The sequence below is a fragment of the Bos indicus x Bos taurus genome, chromosome 4 (assembly GCF_003369695.1).
Source record: "Bos indicus x Bos taurus breed Angus x Brahman F1 hybrid chromosome 4, Bos_hybrid_MaternalHap_v2.0, whole genome shotgun sequence".
In the NCBI taxonomy this organism is placed as follows: Eukaryota; Metazoa; Chordata; class Mammalia; order Artiodactyla; family Bovidae; genus Bos; species Bos indicus x Bos taurus.
In genome coordinates, this window is record NC_040079.1 from 71,125,425 (window position 1) to 71,147,940 (window position 22,516).

At 39.4% G+C, this 22,516-nt stretch overlaps 1 protein-coding gene across 1 annotated transcript in view; it reads left to right on the forward strand.

Annotated features, from left to right (window-relative positions):
- The window catches only part of COG5 (component of oligomeric golgi complex 5), a 278,324-nt gene that overhangs the window by 1,080 nt on the left and 254,728 nt on the right, over positions 1 to 22,516 (forward strand). Inside the window, 5 exon segments of the mRNA XM_027538437.1 lie at positions 3 to 137; positions 7,703 to 7,842; positions 10,701 to 10,758; positions 16,774 to 16,828; positions 16,928 to 16,997. Of these exon segments, the coding sequence (XP_027394238.1) occupies positions 3 to 137; positions 7,703 to 7,842; positions 10,701 to 10,758; positions 16,774 to 16,828; positions 16,928 to 16,997 (458 nt within the window).

Below are 22,516 nucleotides of genomic sequence, written 5' to 3' on the forward strand. Positions count from 1 at the left end.
GGGGCGCGCCGCTGCTGACGGCATCACTCCCGTACCAGCCAACATGGAAGGTGGTGACGGCGGCGTCTCTATGGCTGGCCGTGGGGCTCCGGGTTCCGGAGCTGCTGCAGCCACTGTCCGGGAGCTCCTGCAGGACGGTAAGGGGGGCCGGGCTGTGGTCGGGCCATGGGGTTTGGGAGCTGTCTGCTCCGCACCTGGGCCTGGGTGGTGGATTCAACTCGTCGCTTTGCAGAAAGTTTTCCGTTCTCGACGTGACCACTCCCCTCAGCCCGGCCCACTGGCACCTGGGTGCCGGCCTTGTCAACGTGTTTGCCCAGGGACTTGCTGACCCGTTTCTTTCCGGTTGCCCTGGGGACACCTGGTTTCTGGAGGCTCCTCATTTTCAGCTCTACCCTCCACGCTCCTGGGGCTTCGCTGATGTCCCGAGTTTCCGCACCTGGTGACCTACTGCTGCCGCAGTTCTTGACCAAAGGCTGAAGCGTTTAATGCCCTGAAAAGTGTAAGAAGAACTAGGACACATGACAAGCGCTGAATGAAGGGGGTCTCTTTTTATGTAGATTTGGAAACATCCGCCCCTTTGACAAATTCTTGGACTGCACAGGTGGCCCCCGTTTACAAGCTCGCTTGTTTGTGGTTTATCCACAACCACACATGGGGGAGGGTTCGGAGCATTCATTCAAGCTGGGATTAACCATATGTATTGAATATAGCAGTCAAGTTTATTTATAGTTTTGGACAAATTGCTAGGAATAAGAAAAGTTAGACATACTACATTTGAGAAGCGCACACAACTGTATTAGTGACGTTCAGTTCAGTTCAGTCGCTCAGTCGTGTCCGACTCTTTGCAACCCCGTGAATCGCAGCACGCCAGGCCTCAGTGTCCATCACCATATCCCGGAGTTAACTCAGACTCACGTCCATCGAGTCAGTGATGCCATCCAGCCATCTCATCCTCTGTCGTCCCCTTCTCCTCCTGCCCCCAATCCCTCCCAGCATCAGAGTCTTTTCCAATGAGTCAATTCTTCGCATGAGGTGGCCAAAGTACTGGAGTTTCAGCTTCAGCATCATTCCTTCCAAAGAAATCCCAGGGCTGATCTCCTTCAGAATGGACTGGTTGGATCTCCTTGCAGTCCAAGGGACTCTCCAGAGTCTGCTGCAACACCATAGTTCAAAAGCATCAATTCTTTGGCGCTCAGCTTTCTTCACAGTCCAACTCTCACATCCATACATGACCCCTGGAAAATCCATAGCCTTGACTAGACGGACCTTTGTTGGCAAAGTAATGTCTCTGCTTTTGAATATGCTGTCTAGGTTGGTCCTAACTTTCCTTCCAAGGAGTAAGCGTCTTTTAATTTCATGGCTGCAGTCACCATCTGCAGTGATTTTGGAGCCCCCCAAATAAAGTCTGACACTGTTTCCACCGTTTCCCCGTCTATTTCCCATGAAGTGATGGGACCAGAAGCCATAATCTTCGTTTTCTGAATGTTGAGCTTTAAGCCAACTTTTTCACTCTCCTCTTTCACTTTCATCAAGAGGCTTTTTAGTTCCTCTTCACTTTCTGCCATAAGGGTGATGTCATCTGCATATCTGAGATTATTGATATTTCTCCCTGCAATCTTGATTCCAGCTTGTTCTTCCAGCCCAGCGTTTCTCATGATGTACTCTGCATATAAGTTAAATAAGCAGGGTGATAGTACACAGCCTTGACGTACTTCTTTTCGTGACGTTAACGTACTCCAAATCTATTTTCTTTCAGAATAAAGTTCAAATTTCTAAAGACCCTTCTCACCTGTTCTTAATTTCCTTCCCAAATCAACATCATGTTCAACCTTGTATAAAAATAATTTGTGTGCTTAGCCTTTACTGCATTGTAAAATTCCTTTTTATATTCTGCAGAGTTACCTATGGTAGGTGCAGAGTGTTTTTAAAAACTGAACATCACACTGAGAAGCATATGTACACATTTGTAGAACAAAATAAGTTATAAATGAATGAAATAAAGTTCTAAATTGCTGTTTGTTTTCTGTGTTGTATGCTTTATTATTGCTCTTAGTTTCTTGCCTTCTGATTATAATTTACATACTTTTGCCAAGATTTACTAATGATGTCCTTTTCTGAACTAGATCCTGTTCTGTAGGATCTCTGGCTAATGCATCTTTATATCTTAATTTAAATTCGGTTTTACAAAGTCTTGACTCCTGTTACACATACAATTTCCACTCTTAAGTAGCTTACGATTTTGGTAGGGGAAATAGTCCTGTAAAATTATAAAGTTAGACACTGTAATATAGCATTATAATGGTAGCAGTAGAATTATATATGAAGTAAAACATGAATAGAAAAGTGGATGATAACTGTTGGTGGCTAGGAAATGTCAAAAAAGACTAGTTGGAGTTGGTTTTGAAGTATAAATAGAACTTCTCCAGGTGAACTGCACGAAGGTAGTACATGCCACACATGGGTATTGATTTCAGTAGGTTTCACTCCAGGAACTGTAGTCAGTTTTGGGAGGGTACATAAGCCTCAGTGCTGCTTTCTGTATTTTCCTATTTGGTTCTCTTTCTCATCTTCAACAGTAATTACTTAAATCTTTTTTACTTTTTTCAAGCCACTCCCTTTGAGCTCAACAAATGGTTTTCAGGTTCCTTGGAAGAATCTGATATGAACTTCCTCGATTTCTTGCCATTAAATCTGTGAACTAGCCTCAACCTGTTGCCATCCTTTCTTCTTTTACATGATATTTTTAATTACAAAAGAAGTGTACTGCTTCCTAAAGACAGTCGCTCCTCTTGGTGTTCTGGATTTTCTTCCTGCCTCCTCCAGGACCAGTTACTCTCATTCTGTGCCATTGAGATCGCTTTGCTTTGGGGATAAATCAAATGGACACTGTTTTGGTCCTTATCTTACTTGATCTTGTGAAAGGTTTTGACTTTTGAAGTACTTTTCCTCATGTGGCTTGGGAGTTGCATGGTTTTAGTTTGTTTTGTTTTTAAATTTCCTTATTCTTTAAGTGCTCTTTTTCAGCTTTCTTTGGATATTGTTGTCTTCATTGTGTGCCAGTTCAGTGATTCACTCCACTCTTGCCCCCACAACATTCCTAAGGAAGTAAATATTCCCATCAATAACAGTGATTCACTGTGTCAGGGATCTGCCAGTGATGGAGATTAGGATTGATAGGGTTGGTGAGAAGATGCATAGTTTGAAATTTTGTGAGATGTTTCTGATGTGATGGCTGTAAGAATGAGAAAACTATAAAAGAGAAGCATTAGGGATATTCTCTCCTCTGATTTAAAAACCAGTGATTAGTATCCAGCCTTCACTATGTTTGATCTTTGTAACATATTTGACACTGCTACTGCTAAATCACTTAAGTCGTGTCCGACTCTGTGCGACCCCATAGATGGCAGCCCACCAGGCTCCCCCATCCCTGGGATTCTCCAGGCAAGAACACTGGAGTGGGTTGCCATTTCCTTCTCCAATGCATGAAAGTGAAAAGTGAAAGTGAAGTCGCTCAGTCGTGTCCAACCCTCAGCGACCTCATGGACTGCAGCCTACCAGGCTCCTCCGTCCATGGGATTTTCCAGGCAAGAGTCCTGGAGTGGGGTGCCATTGCCTTCTCCGATATTTGACACCACTGGCCATTTACTTTCTTTAAACTGTCCGTTTTGGTTTTTGCCATTCTGTCCTGTTTTTCTTTCTCTCTGAACATTTAATTTCTTTGCTTTCATTTTTTATCTTTACCCCCAAACTTTGGTGTTTCCCTGCTTCTGAATTGTTGTCCCCATTTTTTTGTGCATTCTAAAGTGGCTTCCTAAATCATCTGGTCTTTTTTTCATTGTTTGACTATTAATATCTTTGTACACAAATATACACATATATGGTCCTTACCTCTCTTCTGAGCTATAGAACCACTGTCTATTGGACGTTTCTATCTTGATAGTGAACAAGCACTACTAATTCTACATATAAAAAATCTGCACGTGGTACACACTGCTATATTTAAAATGGGTAACCAACAAGGACTTATTGTATAGCATATGGAACTCTACTCAATGTTATGTGGTAGCCTGGATGGCAAGGGGGTTTGGGGGAGACTGGATGCATATATATGTGTGGCTGAGTCCCTTTGCTATTCACCTGAAACTCACAACATTGTTAATTGGCTGTACCACAATACAAAATAAGTTATTAGAAAGGCCCGTGTATGAACAGATAGTATAGATTCTGCACATGAAAAAGTGAAATCAATTTTTTTCACCCTTCTCCTCTAACCCTTTGCTCTAGTCGTCTCTGTTATCCTTACTTGTATGTGGTAAGTTAGGCGTGTGTTTGTTCTCCTATAGGTTATGAGTTCTGTGGAGGCAGGGGTACATTCATGTTCATGTTTATACAAAGATTACATGTATGTTAGTCAAGAAACTTGGAAATCATCTTTTAATTCTTGGTCTACCCAATCACCCATTTCCAGCCTGTGTCTTAAGTCCTGTACATTGTAGTGTCTGAATATTTGTCACTTCCTTGACATTCTTACTGCCACTATGTTTGGTCTCCATCCTGTCACTTGGGCTGTTAACATAGCACCGTACTCACTCCTGTGGCTCTATTCAGTGAGTATGCTGGTAAAGCAGCTTTCTGGGAAAAGAGCAAAATCCCCGCTTTTGTATTACATGTGAATTTTCATGGTATAAATACCCTTAGCATGGTCAGTTTGAAGATAGCTACATGAGATGTCAGCTGGCTCACACAATTCCTGAAAGTTTAACAGTTGGCTCTGAGGAGTCAGTCTGAGCCAGCCCCAGTACACCACTGCGTGGCTAATCCCTTTTCAGTCATCCTCCATCCTGCTGCCAGAAACTGTTCTACAACACAAGGCTCACAGCACTCTTTCTTGGCTGTAAAACCTTAAATGGGGTATAGTCTGAACATTTTGCTTGTTTTACCAGCCTCTTTAAAAACTGCACCCCAGCCTTCCTTTGGAACCTCAAATCCTGCCATCCTTTACCCTTTCTGTCAATATCCATTGTGATCTAGACATACTGAAGTCAGTATTATCCTTATTCCTCAGAATATACCTTTGTATTTGCTGCCTCTAAACCTTCGCTTTTGGAATAACCTCGACTTGTCTGCCTGGCGGGATCCTTGATTCTGAGAATTGCTTGGCAGACTGTAAGGAAATGGGGTTCTCAGGATTAAGGCCAAAGTAGCAGTTTCCTTCTTTCACTTCACTTCGAGAGTAGTCAAGAATGAATCTCTGCTTTTAGCAGAATGATACTTGTAGCTGATGTATAGATTAATTCATTCAGCCAGTATTGAACACCTGCTGTGTGTCAGGCATTGTTCATGCTCTGTGGGTGTGGTAGTACAGAAAGCAAAGACTTTGCCCTTGAGCATATATTATAGTGAATGTAGACAATTGAAGTTTTTGGAAAAGTACATTATAGCTTGTTTTATAATCTCTTGTCAAGGCAGTCTTACCTCTATCTACCATATGGCTAGGAGATAATCCTTTTTACCTACATTGACTTCACTTCTGTATATCTATTTTTAATTCATAATTCCATTTTCCTTTCACATATTTGTGGATTTCTGTACAGAAAGTTATCTTAACAGCTATATTTACTCCTGTTTTCTTTCTCGTAAGGGCCTACATTCAACATGGTTTCTGCTTCCTTTTACTCATTTCACTCATAAATCCAAAATTTCAATAATACCTTTAAGTTTGTATGTGCCTAGTTCTTTTAAAATTTCAGATTCACTTTATTGTAACAGTATTTGTGCATTGATCTGGAGATACTGGAGACCATAATTTTCAGATCCAGTCAATTTTCTAATTGTTGTTGACCTTGTTTTCTTGTGTTGAAAACTGTTGCTAGTATTTTTTTTTCAATCTTTTCTCAGTATTTTCTTTTAACTTACTGATAAAACTAGCTTTTTTGTTGTTTGCTAATCGTGTCCAACTCTCTGTGACCCCATGGGCTGCAGTATGCCAGGCTTCCCTGTCTTTCACTGTTTTCACAGTTTGCTCAAACTCATGTCCTTTGAGTCAGTGGTACTCTCCAATTATATCCTCTGCTGCCCTCTTCTCCTCCTGCCCTGAATCTTTCCTAGTATCAGGGTCTTTTCCAATGAATTGGCTCTTTCCATCAGGTGGTCAAAGTATTGGAGCTTCAGCATCAAGCCTTCCAATGAATAGTCAGGGTTGATTTCCTTTAGGATTGACTGATTTGATCTCCTTGCTGTCCAAGGGATTCTCAAGAGTCTTTTCCAGCATCACAGTTTGAAGGCATCGATTCTTTGGTGCTCCTAAAAACTAGCTTTTAGGAGTATGCATAGTGGTCCAGAGGTGGGCTCTGGAGCTAGACTGCCTTGGGTTCAAACAATGAGATGGTCAAAGTTTCATGCCTTGTCTCTGCCCGTCTCTTCACCCGTAAAATGGGGAGAATGATATTTCCAACAGGGTTGTGTGCATATAGAATAAATTAGTATGAGTTCCAACAGGTCTGTGTGCATATTGAATGAGTTAGTATGTATAAAGTGCTTAGGTCAGTACGTGATGTGTAGGAATATTCTTAGTAAATATTGCCACTCTTCTGCTGTTGCCACCACGTATTCCTTCTTCTTCACAACAGAAAGCCTTTTCATTAGTTTTTGGTGTACAGAAAAATCTCAAAATATGTTAACTGTGGTTATAATTGTTCTGTCGTTTAATTTCTGTGGTTTTGTTGTTTTTCAGTTGCTAAGTCGTGTCTCACTCTTTGTGACCTCGTGAACTGCAGCACACCAAATTTCCTGGTCCTTAACTGTCTCCCAGAGTTTGCTCAAACTCATGTTCATTGAGTCGGTGATGCCATCCAACATCTCATCCTCTGTCATCCTCTTCTCCTCCTGTCCTCAGTCTTTCCTAGTATCAGGGTCTTTTCCAATGAATGGACTCTTCCCATCAGGTGGCCAAAGTATTGGAGCTTCAGCATCAGTCCTTCCAATGAATATTCAGGGTTGATTTCCTTTAGGATTGACTGGTTTGATCTCTTTGCTGTCCAAGGGACTCTCAAGAGTTTTCTCCAGCATCACAGATTGCAAGTATCAATTCTTTGGCACACAGCCTTCTTTATGGTCTAACTCTTATTTTTGTACATGACTACAGGAAAAACCATAGCTTTGGCTGTGTGGACCTTTGTCAGCAAAGTTATGTCTTTGCTTTTTAATACACTGTATAGGTTTGTCATAGCTTTTCTTCCAAGGAGCAAGCATCTTTTAATTTCATGGCTGCAGTCACCATCTGCAGTGATTTTGGAGCCCAAGAAAATAAAATCTGCCACTGTTTCCATTTTTTCCCCATCCATTTGCCATGAAGTGATGGGACCAGATGCAATGATCTTCGGTTGAATGTTGGGTTTTTAAGCCAACTTTTTCACTCTCTTCTTTCATTCTTATCCAGAAGCTCTTTAGTTCCTCTTCGCTTTCTACCATTAGAGTGGTATCATCTGTATATCAGAGGTTGTTGATATTTCTCCCAGTAGTCTTGATTCCAACTTGTGATTCATCCAGCCCTGCATTTTCCATGGTGCACTCTGCATATGTTAAGCAAGCAGGGTGACAGTATACAACCTTGATGAATTCCTTTCCCAATTTTAGACTAGTCTGTTGTTCCATCTGTGGTTTGGTGCAATGTGATTAATAATTTTTCTTATATTTTCCCCAGAGTGTTATAGTGATTTTTTAAATGAAGACTTCGATGTAAAGACTTATACTTCTCAATCTATTCATCAAGCTGTAATTGCTGAACAACTAGCAAAACTTGCCCAAGGAATCAGTCAGTTGGATAAAGAACTACACTTACAGGTAATTCCAATCTTCTGGAGCATATAATTTATCCCAGAGTAATTATATATCATTTTATAATCCTTTTATTATTTAATCTAAATGCATATTTATATGAACAAATGTATATTTTCCCAAGTATATATATATTTTTACATTTTTGGCTGCACCACACAGCATGTGGGATCTTAGTTCCCCAACCATGGATTGAACTCACGTGCCCCACCTGGGAAACATGGAGTCTTAACCCCTGGACCACCAGGAAAGTCCCTCCAAATGCATTTTTTAAAAGTTTACTGGAAGCTACTTTTTGTCAGTTGAAAAATGGATATCCCATCTCTCGAAAACCTTTTATTCGTAGTTTGTTTTCATCATCTCATCTGATATGGAGGGAATATAGGTTGGCAAAAAATAGGATGTCTTAAGTCTTTCCTGGTGGCTCAGACGGTAAAGAATCCACCTGCAATGCAGGAGACTCAGGTTCGATCCCTGGGTCAGGAAGATCCCCTGGAGAAGGAAATGCAGCCCATTCCAGTGTTTTTGCCTGGAGAATTCAATGGATAGAGGAGCCTGACTCTCAGTTCTTGGGGTTGCAAAGAGTCAGACACAGCTGAGTGACTAACATTTGATAAAGATAATAGAAAATGGAATTTTGGAAGCAGAATAGTGTGAATAAGGAAAACTGTTCCCATCAGGAGTTCATACTTCCTGAACACAAAATGTAACATTTGATGAAATTGCAGATAGTTGATAAATTTGTGGTGGATAGGACACAAAAGGGGGATTATGAGATAGGTCCAAGTCTCAGTTGTGCTGTTACCTATATACCTTGGAGTCTTGCCTTTTTTTTCTGAGTAGGCACTTAAACATTTAAATTAATGAACAGTTGCATGAATAAATGAACATTTACCAGGAAACCTAGATCTGGTATAAAATGAGACATGTTCCCTTAAACTTTTTTGTGTCTTGCTTTATCAATTAAAACAGCTACTTGTTTAGGACTGGGATGACATCTAAGGTTGATTTAACTGTAAAATTCAGATTATATAGTTAGAGATCAGTTATTTATTGGGAAACATTTATAGTCAGTTTTAATAGTCTGGTTTGCTGTAGTCTGTGGGAATAGAAAAATGAACATATTCCCTGGCTCTCTAAGCATTCACAGACCAGTGGCAGACACAGACAGAAATAATGACAGGCAAGTGATGCCTGTTATAAACAGAGTAGTACACATTGTTTATGGGGGCAGGGGAAAACGCTTTTAATTCTGCCTGTGTTTCTTGGGGTAGCTTTTTGCAGAAGCCACCTGAAATTCTTTCTGCCTTTTTGTGGTTGGCATTTTCCTTATCCTTTGCATGTAGTAACTTCTCTGAAGGAATCAGTAAAAACTATTTAACATCTCCCAGAGAGGGCAAGTTATACTTAACAGTAGTTTTGGATGTGGGATTGAGAAAAGTCTCAGTCCTGGTATGAGATCTGAACCTGCTATAATTATTTTTCTGCAGAAGCAAAATTGGGATAATGCTGACTGAACTCATAAAATATAATCAAAATAATTTAAAATATCAGTGAGATGATTTAAATTACAAAAGACGTACAGAGATATGTATCAGTCAGGACTTTAGTACAGGAAACAGAAACCACTCTAGGTATTTAAAGCAGGAAAATACTTAATACAGAGGATTGGATGGACAGCTAATAGGGTGGAAGGATCTACCGTGGATGCAGCCCAGAGGCCTGCAAGCACCTGCTGTTAACTCCCATGTCCCTGCTGAAGTTCAGCTTTTGGGTGCTTGAACTCTGGTAACTGAACTCTGGAATGATGAATAGGGCTATCTTGGCTAGCTGTCTCTAAAGCCTCAGGTCTCAGGATCTGGCTTACTAGCTGAAACAGTAATGGGAAAACAGCTTTCCTCTTCTGTCTTCTAAATCTCTTGGAAATCCATCCAGTTGATTGCAGGGGAGACTATAACAGTGTAGTTTTAGGTTTTTCAAACTTTCCGCAGCATCACAAGGGACAAAGAAAGAGGATTAGGAGAAAATCATTGTGTTAGGATGGATGCATTAATCACCATGTCAGTGGACTGGGGAAAATTGAGAAGTCTTCCGGATAAGACATAGGAGACCAAAAGTAACAGTTATGTGATAGAGGAAATTGCTAGAATGACAGTGACATCTGGTATTGGACAGAGTGGAGGATTTAGGGTTCCAGTCAATCTTCGCTCATGAGGAGCTTCAGTTTACAGATTAGACATGAAACTTCTTATTCATTGTAATAAAGGATTCCTGGATTATTCTAAAGATTTGCTTGATTTCTTGATGTTTCTAGGATTCTCTTGCATGTAGCCTTTAATTCCTAACCTTTTGGTTTTTTTTTGGTATAACATTTCACACTGCCCTAATATTCTTAAAAATATCAGTCTTCCATAGGAAAGAGGATTTGCTGTGACATGGGGAAGCTGGAAACAGAGAGATGTTCAGGGAGGTGCTGATTCTGCTTTATCTTTGCAAATTAGAATGTGGTTGTGATGATGCTGATTAAGTTCGAGAGCTAAAAGAACCTGCTGTTTGAAAACACTCTTTAAAAGGAAAACATGTATTAATTAGTGTGGTGAGAATTAGCAGGTTTTTGTTGTTCAGTTTTGGCACATCTTCCTTCTGCACATCCTACTAGGAAAACATGGGGCTAATGAAAAGACTTCCTTGGCACCATGTCGAGCTTTAAGCATGTTTATGTTCCTGCCAATCAGACATCTCAAACACACCTTTCTTACTTGTATTTTTTTCTCCATATAGAGAGAGACCTTCAGTTCTACATTGTGGTTACAAATTAAAATACCTAATATTTGTAATGCTGATTATTCATTCTTGATTTTCAGGTCGTTGCAAGACATGAAGATTTATTGGCACAAGCAACTGGAATTGAGTCTTTGGAAGGTATGTTTCCATTAACTGTTATACTTTATATAGAGCTTGCCTAGGGCTTGGTAACTTTTCTTGTGAAGGATTGGAAAGTAAATAATTTAAGACTTTGCAGGCCATATTAGCTCTGTTACAGCTATTAAATTCTGCTGTTACAGAGTGAAACCAACTGAGTAATATGTAAATGAATGTGTGTGGCTGTGTTCCAACAAAACTTCAGTAAAGCTTTGCGGTTTTATTAGCATGTGTGTCTGACTTTTTGTGACCCTGTGAACTGTAGCGTGTAAGGCTGCTCTGTCCATAGGATTCTCCAGGCAGGAATACTAGAGTGGGTTGCCATGCCCTCCTCCAGGGGATCTTCCTGACGCAGCGATTGAACCTGTCTCTTACGTCTCCTGCATTGGCAAGCAGGTTCTCTGACCTTTGAGCTAAATTCTCTAGATTTAAATCATTGCTTAGCTTCCTACTAGATGTGTGAGTTTGGACAAGTTACTTTCTGCGCCTGTTTTATCCATAAAGGAGTGTTAATATGTACTAATATGGTGCTAATTTGAGTAAACAAAATGTTTAGAACAATTCCTAGTGCATATTTAGTGCTTTTATAACTGAGTTAATGAAAACAAGCAGAGAATTCTAGTGGTTAGAGGTTAGGACTCTGCAGTTTCACTGCTGAGGGTGCAGGTTCAATCCCTGGTCAGGGAACTAAGATTCAGCAAGTCACATTGTGGGGCTGAAACCACTGTCCCCCGCCACACCCCGCAAACCCCAAACAAAGTCAGCTCCACCAAAGTAATGGAAATAGGCTTCAATTCTTTCATTATGTTTGACTTCTTTGAAATGCTTTTCAAAACTGAAAGTATAGTAGAATAATGCATTGGATTTTTATTGTGAATTCTTCTATTTTTGTTTGACTACTTTTATGAATTTTTCATTCTGTTAAATTATGTCTCATAAATATGAAATGCTAATACTGTGTTTTCTGTCACCACTTGTGATTACATTATTAATCACTGCACATCAAAAGAAAGCTAAATGATTTTTCCCTTTGTTGGTTGAATTCTTGAGGAAGAAGGATATTGCCTTTTGTGAGGCAATATTCTTTAATGCTTCCCCAGTATTTCTTACACATACTCAAAGGTATTATTCTCAGCATGTACACTGTTTCTAATGCATCCTGATGAAGAACATAGTATTTTAAAAATAATAGTTTGTCTGTTTCTTGAATATTTAGGATAGATACTAGACTATGGGAAAATTAAGAGGCTCTAGGTACTGACTTACTGTTGGAAGTTAATTTTTTTAATCTCATAGTATTTTATAAGTTTCTGGAAGCAAGAAACACTACCTGGTTTTTAATGGTAATTTTTGTAAACAAATGATAAATGATTTTTTTCCTTTATAAAACCTATAGGGATGTCATGGTAGTATGTTGATTTTGAGTTTAAATATGTGTAGATAAATCATCACAACAAAAATACTTCTTACTGTGGTTTTTGTATATATGCTTAGTTCTTTTTATTTTTTTTAATTGGCTGCATCATGCAGCTTGTGCGATCTTAGTTCCCCAACCAGGGATTGAACCCTGGGCTATGGCAGTGAAAGTACTGAATTCTAATTGTCACGGTCTGTGCATGGATTGGAAGATAATTTTTAGACATGAGGCAGAATGAGAGAATAGAGTTTATTACAGCGGGAGACACTTAGAACAGCAGGCCAGCTCAAGGGTGAGCCGATGGCTTTTGTTTGTTAGTGGCCAATTTTATAGCCTCAAGACCGAGTTCTTGCTGGGTGCCATTAGGTGATTGTTTAGGGTGCTATAGGGAGGTTCTCAAAGAGTCGGACGTGACTGAGCACAGCACAGGGTGGGTATTTTTTTTTTAATCTAATATGGGGTCAGGGAACTGGAGCTGGCTGGTTTAGATGGGTGGAGGCTCATGGCAACAATTGCTGTGGGGCTTGGTCAGTTCCGGAGATGACCTTGGTACAAGGCTCCACATTTGTGACCTTGGTCAAAGGCTTTATACCAGTGACTTTGGTATAGAGCTCCACATTAACCACTGGACCGCCAGGTAATTCCCTATGTGTGTTAAGTTCTGCAGTGTGCTGATTTTCCCCTGAATGCTTGCTTTTCAGTGATTACAACATTTAAAATACGCTATTTGACTGAGTTAGAATGATTATCCATTGGATGAGAGTATACAGTACAAAGGCTGACTTCTGTAAATTCCTATGGTAATCTAAAAGTATTCTGCAGATTATTTGAACATAAGAAGTCAAGGTATGAATCAGTATTTTAACATGATGTGTATTTCTAAGCATATTAAAAATTTTAAGATTTGTGTTAGGTATTTGAAAATGAGTAGTTTCCCAGCTTTTTACTTCATCTGCTTTTTCTCCTATATATTTAAAATTTTGTGCTATATAATTCATTTGGAGGTGTATTCATTTAGCCTATTTTATTAAAATTTATATTTTTGTAGAAACTAACAACGTGGTTGAGCAACTACACTCCAATACAATTAATTAAAAAAGAAAACATTCGGTAAAATCTACTGTGCTTTATCTCTTAAAATGAAATAAAACTTACTCTCTCTGTCCTGTTCATTTATTCATTTAAATTTTAATCGAGAATTTGCTAGATTCCAGGCACTTGTAACATTATAAAAAATCCCTGTTTTTATGGAGGTATGTTTAATTGTGCATGTGTGTGTGCCTGTCAGTCGCTTAGTTGTGTCCAACTCTTGTGACCCCTCGGGCTGTAGCCCGCCAGGCTTCTCTGTCCATGGGATTTTCCCAGCAAGAATGCTGGAGCAGGTTGCCATTTTCTCCTCCTCGGAATCTTTTGAACCCAGGGACTGAACCCACATCTCCTGCATTGGCAGGAGGATTCTTTACAACTGAGCCACCCAGGAATCTCACTTAAGCCTATTTAATTAAAAAGAGATTGCTTAATTTATTAATTTATTTGCTCACTCATTAATTGAGAAATTGTTAGATACCAGGCACCTGTGAACAAAAGCCACAGTCACTGTTCAGGTGATATTTATGTTCTAGGTAGGAAATTAGACCCAAAAAATACGTTAGTAGGAAACTTCAGGTATTTGTAAGTTCTAAAAGAAAATAGATGACGAGATAGAAGGGGAGTCCCTTACTAGCTAGGATGAGCAGGGATATCTCTGAGAAGATGACATTTGAGCTGAGATCTGAGTGATGATAAAGAGCTACCACATGACTCTCTGGGGAGAAGAGTATGGTAAGCTGAGGGACCAATAAATGGAATTAGTGTGGCATGTTTGAAGGGAAGAAAGTCTAGTATGATTAAGAGTTTAGTGAATGAAGAAAAGAATTGTAGATGAGGTTCTTGGAAAGGAATTTTGATTTTCATTCTAAATGCAGTGGTAAGCCATTGGAGGATTTTAATTAGAGATATTATGTGATTAGTGCTCTAAAATGTTTTCTCTGGTGGTTCTATAGGAAGGCAAGAGTAGGATCTGGGGTTCCCATTTAAAAGTTAGAGTAATAGAAGTTGATGGTGCCTTGAATTAGAGTGGTGGATGTAAAGAGAGAGAAGTGGATGGTATAAGATGGGAATAGAGTAGATAGGATTTGTTGATGGGAAATTAAAGGTCTGAGGGAAAAAAACTCACCAAGAGTGATTCCTGAAATTTTAGTCTGAAAAATTGGATAGTTGATGGTGTAAGTAACTGAGATGAGTTAGACTGGAGAGGATCATGACTTTGGGGCAGATCTTATCTTGGGTGTCTTAAACTTGTCATAATAAAGTTCTGAACTAAAGACTTGTGTGTGTGTATAGTTAGGCAGATATAAAGAAAATATAGATACAGGTGCATATGTGTATATCTCAAATCAGTATTTTATTGAATAGATCGAGATTTCATTCAGACCCCATGTTTTAAATACTAAGAGAGACTCTGGATGGAGAGGTGAAGATAACTGAGGATCATCTCTGGGAGTACTCCAGCATGTAGAGATCTAATGGAGAAGGAGTAGGAGCAACTACTGTGATCGGAAGGAACCCAGGGGGTGTAATGATTTGGAAGGCTAGAGTAAAACATGTTTTAGGAAGGGAGTGGTTCAACGTGAAGTGAATTTTTGAGAGTTTGAACAGGATCAAGACAGAACTGATAATAGAAATTGGCACCTTGGAGATTTCTGGTGACCTTGACAAGGTCTGTTTTAGTGGAATATGTGTGAAAGCTCTCATGAGTGGGTTGTGGAGAGAAAAACATGTAAGGAAGTGATGATAACAAGGAAGACCAGTGCATTCTTGGAGATTTCAGGTCAGTGAACCATAAAGCCAGCAGAAAAGCATAATCTCTGGGTCCAGAAAGGATTCTATTGAACTGAGCCAAATTAAAACATATTTGTGGCAGGCTTTAGTCCATGGGGTCGCTGAGTCGGACACGACTGAGCGACTTCACTTTCACTTTTCACTTTTGTGCATTGGAGAAGGAAATGGCAACCCACTCCGGTGTTCTTGCCTGGAGAATCCCGGGGATGGGGGAGCCTGGTGGGCTGCCGTCTATGGGGTCGCACAGAATCGGACACGACTGAAGCAACTTAGCAGCAGCAGCAGGAATGTTAATTAACCTTAAAATTACCTCATCTAATATGTGACAACATTCTATACTTGAATTTATTTATAGAATGCTGTGTTTTAAAACTACAGTGATGTCAGTTGACTATAGAAACTGAGTTTTAAAGAATGGAGTTCAAAATAATTAGATCTGTAATACTAGAAAACCCATTTTTAGGCATATAGTCAAATTTAAGATCTGTCTTCCTGAAAATAGTTCTACAATTTTATAAATGGTTCTTCATCGTGTTATATAAATAGAGAGTAAAGGCAATAATATACTTGCTCTCTGTATCTATTATTTATCTATCACTGGTGGTTAGAGAGAATATACCAGGAGCGGAGTACGTCACCCAAATTGTTCAGGGCCTTGGAGATCAAGCTGTGGACTTCAGTTTTAACCTAGGAATGAAAGGGAGACTGTGGATAGATTTTAGCAAATACGTGTTAAATATAATTTATACTTCTAAAGATCATGCAGGCTTTTGTGTGTGTGTGTGATTATAGTACAATGCGTATTAATAACGGGTTTCCCTGGTAGCTCAGCTTGTAAAGAATCTGCCTGCAATGCAGGAGACCACCATTCAATTCCTAGGTCAGGAAGAGCTCCTGGAGAAGGGATAGGCTACCCAATCCAGTATTCTTGGGCTTCCCTGGTGGCTCAGCTGGTAAAGAATTGCCTGAAATGCGGAAGACCTGGCTTTGATCCCTGGGTTGGGAAGATCCACTGGTCAGAAGGAAACGGATATCTACTCCAGTATTCTTGCCTGGAGGATCCCCACAAACAGAGGAGCCTGGCAGGCTACAGTCCATTGGGTCACAAAGAGTTTGATGTGACTGAGCGACTTTCATTTTCACTTTTCACACATTAACATGGAATTTACCCCTTTAATCATATTAATGCTAATTCAGTGCCATTAATAAGCATCACTATCCAGTTCCAGATTTTTTTCATCACTCCAAATGGAAACCTTGTAACCATTAAGCAGTCACTCCCCCTTCCTTGTGGTGGCTAGTGGGAAGGAACCTGTCTGCCAATGCAGGAGACACAGAGACTTGGGTTCCATCACTGGGTTGGGAAAATCCCTTGGAGGAGGGCATGGCAACCCACTCCAGTATTCTTGCCTGGAGAAATCCCATGTTCAGAAGAGCCCTGTGGGCTACAGTCCATAGGATTGTAAAGAGCTGGACACGACTGAAGTGACTTAGCACGTGTACACCCTATTCCTTGTAAGACTTCGTTGGTGAAGTAAGATTTGGAGTAGAGGAAAACTAGTTAGAGGTTTTTGAATAGTCTAAGTAAAAGATACAGTTTGATTATGATCATAGCAGAAAAAAATGGAAACATTTTTCAGTTTTTTCCTTTTAACTTTTTACCCAACTTGAAACCCTTGTAAATTTCTAAAGTAATGTAAGCTGTTATGTTTTCCTAGGTGTCCTTCAGATGATGCAGACAAGAATTGGGGCTTTACAGGGAGCCGTTGATAGGTACTGTTGTTCATTTTGTAAATAAGTGAAATGGAAAGATTTTTATCCATTGATATTTTGAAGATGATTTTATCTCTCCTCTTTTTGTTTTTCCTTTAGGATGAAAGCAAAAATTATTGAGCCGTACAATAAAATAGTAGCCCGTACTGCTCAACTAGCAAGACTTCAGGTAGGTCCTCATTTGTCATTTCTTTGTAATTTTAGTTCATTTTGTCTTTATAAGGGTATAGATTTCAAGAGAATGAATTCTGAGGAAGTAAGAGAATATGAGAGAAAAAGAAAATATTCAAGTGCTTTAAAAGAAGATGTTCAGTTTAAAAAGTAAAAATCAAAACTACTATTCAAGTGAATTATTTTCACTCTTATTACTATCAGTTCAGTTCAGTCACTCAGTCGTGTCTGACTCTTTGCGACCCCATGAATCGCAGCACGCCAGGCCTCCCTGTCCATCACCAACTCCCGGAGTTCACTCAGACTAACGTCCATTGAGTCGGTGATGCCATCCAGCCATCTCATCCTCTGTCATCCCCTTCTCCTCCTGCCCCCAATCCCTCCCAGCATCAGAGTCTTTTCCAATGAGTTAACTCTTCCCATGAGGTGGCCAAAGTACTGGAGTTTCAGCTTTAGCATCATTCCTTCCAAAGAAATCCCAGGGCTGATCTCCTTCAGAATGGACTTGTTGGATCTCCTTGCAGTCCAAGGGACTCTCAAGAGTCTTCTCCAACTCCACAGTTCAAAAGCATCAATTCTTCGGCGCTCAGCCTTCTTCACAATCCAACTCTCACATCCGTTCATGACCACAGGAAAAACCATAGCCTTGACTAGATGGACCTTTGTTGGCAAAGTAATGTCTCTGCTTTTGAATATGCTATCTAGGTTGGTCATAACTTTCCTTCCAAGGAGTAAGCGTCTTTTAATTTCATGGCTGCAGTCACCATCTGCAGTGATTTTGGAGCCCCAATAAATAAAGTCTGACACTGTTTCCCCATCTATTTCCCATGAAGTGATGGGACCAGATGCCATGATCTTCGTTTTCTGAATGTTGAGCTTTAAGCCAACTTTTTCACTCTCCTCTTTCACTTTCATCAAGAGGCTTTTTAGTTCCTCTTCACTTTCTGCCATAAGGGTGGTGTCATCTTGCATATCTGAGGTTATTGATATTTCTCCCGGCAATCTTGATTCCAGCTTGTGTTTCTTCCAGTCCAGCGTTTCTCATGATATACTCTGCATAGAAGTTAAATAAACAGGGTGACAATATACAGCCTTGATGTACTCCTTTTCCTATTTGGAACCAGTCTGTTGTTCCATGTCCAGTTCTAACTGTTGCTTCCTGACCTGCATACAGATTTCTCAAGAGGCAGGTGGTCTGGTATTCCCATCTCTTTCAGAATTGTCCACCGTTTATTGTGGTCCACACAGTCAAAGGCTTTGGCATAGTCAATAAAGCAGAAATAGATGTTTTTCTGGAACTCTCTTGCTTTTTCCATGATCCAATAGATATTGGCAATTTGATCTCTGGTTCTTCTGCCTTTTCTAAAACCAGCTTGAACATCAGGAAGTTCATGGTTCATGTATTGCTGAAGCCTGGCTTGGAGAATTTTGAGCATTACTTTACTAGCATGTGAGATGAGTGCAGTTGTGCGGTCGTTTGAGCATTCTTTGGCATTGCCTTTCTTTGGGATTGGAATGAAAACTGATCTTTTCCAGTCCTGTGGCCACTGCTGAGTTTTCCAAATTTGCTAGCATATTGAGTGCAGCACTTTCACAGCATCATCTTTCAGGATTTGAAAGAGCTCAACTGGAATTCCATCACCTCCACTAGCTTTGTTCGTAGTGATGCTTTCTAAGGCCCACTTGACTTCACATTCCAGGATGTCTGGCTCTAGGTCAGTGATCACACCATCGTGATTATCTGAGTCGTGAAGATCTTTTTTGTACAGTTCTTATTACTATAGTGTATAATAATTTTACTAACTTTTTATAATTCAAAATTATTTCTCTTGATAGAGAACAAAAAGAAACCTAACTTTTATCCTTACAGTTTTCTGTGGTCAAATGTAAATAACCTAGTCATATAATTCCTATAATAGATGTTGCTGTTCAGTCACTAAGTCCTGTTGATTCTTTTAAATCCATGGACTGCAGCACGCCAGGCTTCCCTGTTCTTCACTATCTCCTGGAGTTTGCTCAAAAACTCACATCCATCAAATCAGTGATGCCACCCAACCATCTCATCCTCAGTCGTCCCCTTCTTCTCTTGCCCTCAGTTTTTCCCAGCATCCAGGTCTTTTCCAATGAGTTGGCTCTTTGCATCATGTGGCCAAAGTCTTGGAGCTTCAGCTTCAGCATCAGTCCTTCCAATGAAAATTCAGGGTAGATTTTCTTTAGGATTGACTGGTGTGATCTCCTTGGAGTCCAAGGGACTCTCAGGTCTTCTTCAGTACCACAATTTGAAAGCATCAATTCTTCAGCACCCAGCCTTCTTTATGGTCCAACTTTCACATCCATACGACTATTGGGAAAACCATAGCTTTGGCTATACAGATCTTTGTTGGCAAAGTGACGTCTCTGCTTTCTAAAACACTGTATAGGTTTGTCATGCTTCTCTTTCAAGGGGAGCAATAGTCGTATGGATGTGAAAGTTGGACCATAAAGAAGGCTGAGTGCTGAAGAATTGATGTGTCAGTACTTTCCTTTTTGTGACCAAATAATAATCCATTGTAAGGGTATGGCACATTTTTGTTTATCCATTTATTTTACTTACCTATCAGTTGATATTTCAGAGAAGGCGATGGCACTCCAGTACTCTTGCCTGGAAAATCCCATGGACGGGGGAGCCTGGTAGGCTGCAGTCCACGGGGTCGAGAAGAGTCGGACACGACTGAAGTGACTTAGCAGCAGCAGCAGCAGCAGTTGATATTTGGGTTGTTTCCTCTTATTGACTATTATGAGTAAGAATTCTTAGGAACATTTGTGTATAAATTTTTGTATGTACAGTTTTTTTAATTGGATGTGTATCTGAGATATGCTAGGTCATATGCTAACTCTATGTTTAATATTTTGATGTATCAAATCATATACATATACCTAAACAGCATTATGTGTGCTCAGTTGCTCAGTTATGTCTGACTGTTTGCAGCCCTATGGTCTGTAGCCTGCTAGGCTTGTCTGTCCATGGAATTTTCCAGGCAAGAGTACTAGTGCAGGTTGCCATTTCCTTCTCCAAGGGATCCTCCCAACCCAGGGATTGAACCTGTGTCTCTTGCATCTCCTGCACTGGCGGGTGGATTCTCTACCACTGGGCCTTATATGTCAATTAGAACATTTTGGGAGCGCCAAAGTGTTTTCCAAGGAAGCCGTACCATTTTGCATTCCTATCAGCTATGTATGAGGGTTTCAATTTTTTCCTTTCCTGCCAATACTTCTTTTCTTTTTAATATAGCCATCCTACCACTTATGAAGTAGTATATTGTTGTTTTGATACAAATTTTCCAAGTGACTAGTGATACTGAGCATTTTTTATTGTGCCTGTTGGTCACTGTGTATCTTCTCTGGAGAAATGTCTTTTCAAATCTTTTGGTCCCTTTTAAGTTATTTTTCTGTTTCCTTCCTTCCTCCCTCCCTTCCTTGTTAACTTTTTATATGTGTCATACATAATTCAATTCTGTTCTGGCTTCCAGTTTAGTTGTTGAGAAACTGTCATTCTGACCTGGTCTTTTGAAGGTAATCTGTAGATTTCCTCTGGTTTGTTTTAGGAATTTTTCGCTTTAGCATAGTGTTCTATGCGTGTGTGCGCTAAGTTGCTTCCATCGTGTCTTACCCTTTGCGACCCAGTGCACTGTAGTCTGCCAGGCTCCTCTGTCCAGGGGATTCTCCAGGCAAGAATACTGGTGTTGGTTGCCATTTCTTCCTCCAGGGGATCTTCCTGATGCAGGGATCAAACCTGCGTCTCTTATGTCTCCTACAGTGGCAGACGGATTCTTGACCACTGATGCCACTTGGGAAGCTGTAGAATAGTGTTATGTACCATATTAAATGGTTACGAAATGCAGCATCATGCACTTCATTTCCCCTCTTTGTTTAGTACAGTCTTTTGACAGTAAGTTTTAAGAATCTCATTTTTGCTACCTCACTTGGAATTCATGATAAAAATTTTTTTTTTCAAATTTATGTGGGACTTTATGAAAAATTTCAAGTATTCTAAGTCAATAATTGTGTTTAGAAGTTACGTAGCTCATCACTTTATGAGTGAATAAAAACTTAGCTTCTGAAAGTTACTTGCTGAAGTTCATATAGCCAATATGCAGCAATGTTCAGACTGAAACAGAATTTCTCTCGCTAAATTTAGTATTCTGTGATTTTGATTCTATGGAATATGTAAAAAAGTAGAAAGTATGACTCCTGGTTTTTAGAAACTTGCTTGTAGTAGAAAAATTAAAATCAAATCTAGATTCATAAAGCATGGATGAAGAGCACTGGACTAGGTGTTATGAGACCCGACTACATTCTTCATCCTTCTAGCTTCATGGTCACGAACAAACTATTATTTTTTTGTTTGCAGCTTTGAGATATAATTGACATAACGTGTACATTTAAGATGCACAGTGTGATTATTTGGTAGATGTATATATTGTAAAATGATTACCACAGTAAGGTTAGTAATACACATTTCACTTTACATAATTACTATATTTGTTGTGGTGTACTTGGTGGTTTAGTATCTTTATACAGTGAAAGTTTGGACTGGATCTGTGAATTCTCTTCCAGCTGTAAAATGCTGTGATTCCGTGACACTGTGATAGTTTCTTTTATGAGTGCTTTTATTCTTACGGTTATGATAGTGTGAGGTCAGGATTATTTGTGTTTAAAATAAACACTTTTTATATGTATTAGTGTTATTTTCTATAGTCTTATTGTAAAAAATATTATACTACTGCATAGCAGCAACTGAGTTGAGTATCTGGTAAATTTATCATAAAGGAAGAAAGAGGAGAAGGGAGAGAAAGAAAAGAAAAATGTGCCAGGTACATTTTGATATCTTTATTTCTAGTATTTAATTTTTCCTAAATTGACTCCTACCTTAGGATGAGTCTTACCTATAAGAGGGATGTTCATCATGGAAATTGAAACTTCTTTGATGTCCAAGGGCTCTTTGGAATTTTATGTTTTAACCATTTTTATTCTGTTTACTTTGTCTAGACATTTCCATTTTAAATTTTGGAGAAACTTTAATGTTCCTGTTTAATCTTTTTATTCTTTGAGCTTTAAATTCATTTAAGTGCATGTGATATAAGAAGAAGAAAGAAATGGCTCTGAACTTGTTTTTGCCTTGAACATAAAATCACTATGCTGTACCCTCAATTAGAAGAAAGTACTTTTACCTTTAATTTTTTTTTTTTTGCTTTTTATCCCCACTTTACTCTTTCCAGAAGGCTTTTTCTTTCTCTGAGCAGAAGCTTCTGACTTCATCTATATACATGAAAACATGAGTTGAATTTAATTATCACCCCAAGAATCATCTCCATCTTAGCTCTTTTTAGTAACGTTTGCTTATGAACTGCCTCAGAGTTTTTCAGAAAGAAAAATTTAAGAGCTTATTATCCTTTACATAGAATATATAAACTTTTTTAACTTTAACGTTATATAAGAAAATGAGTTTTTAAACTTTCAAATCTTATTTTTTTTTTA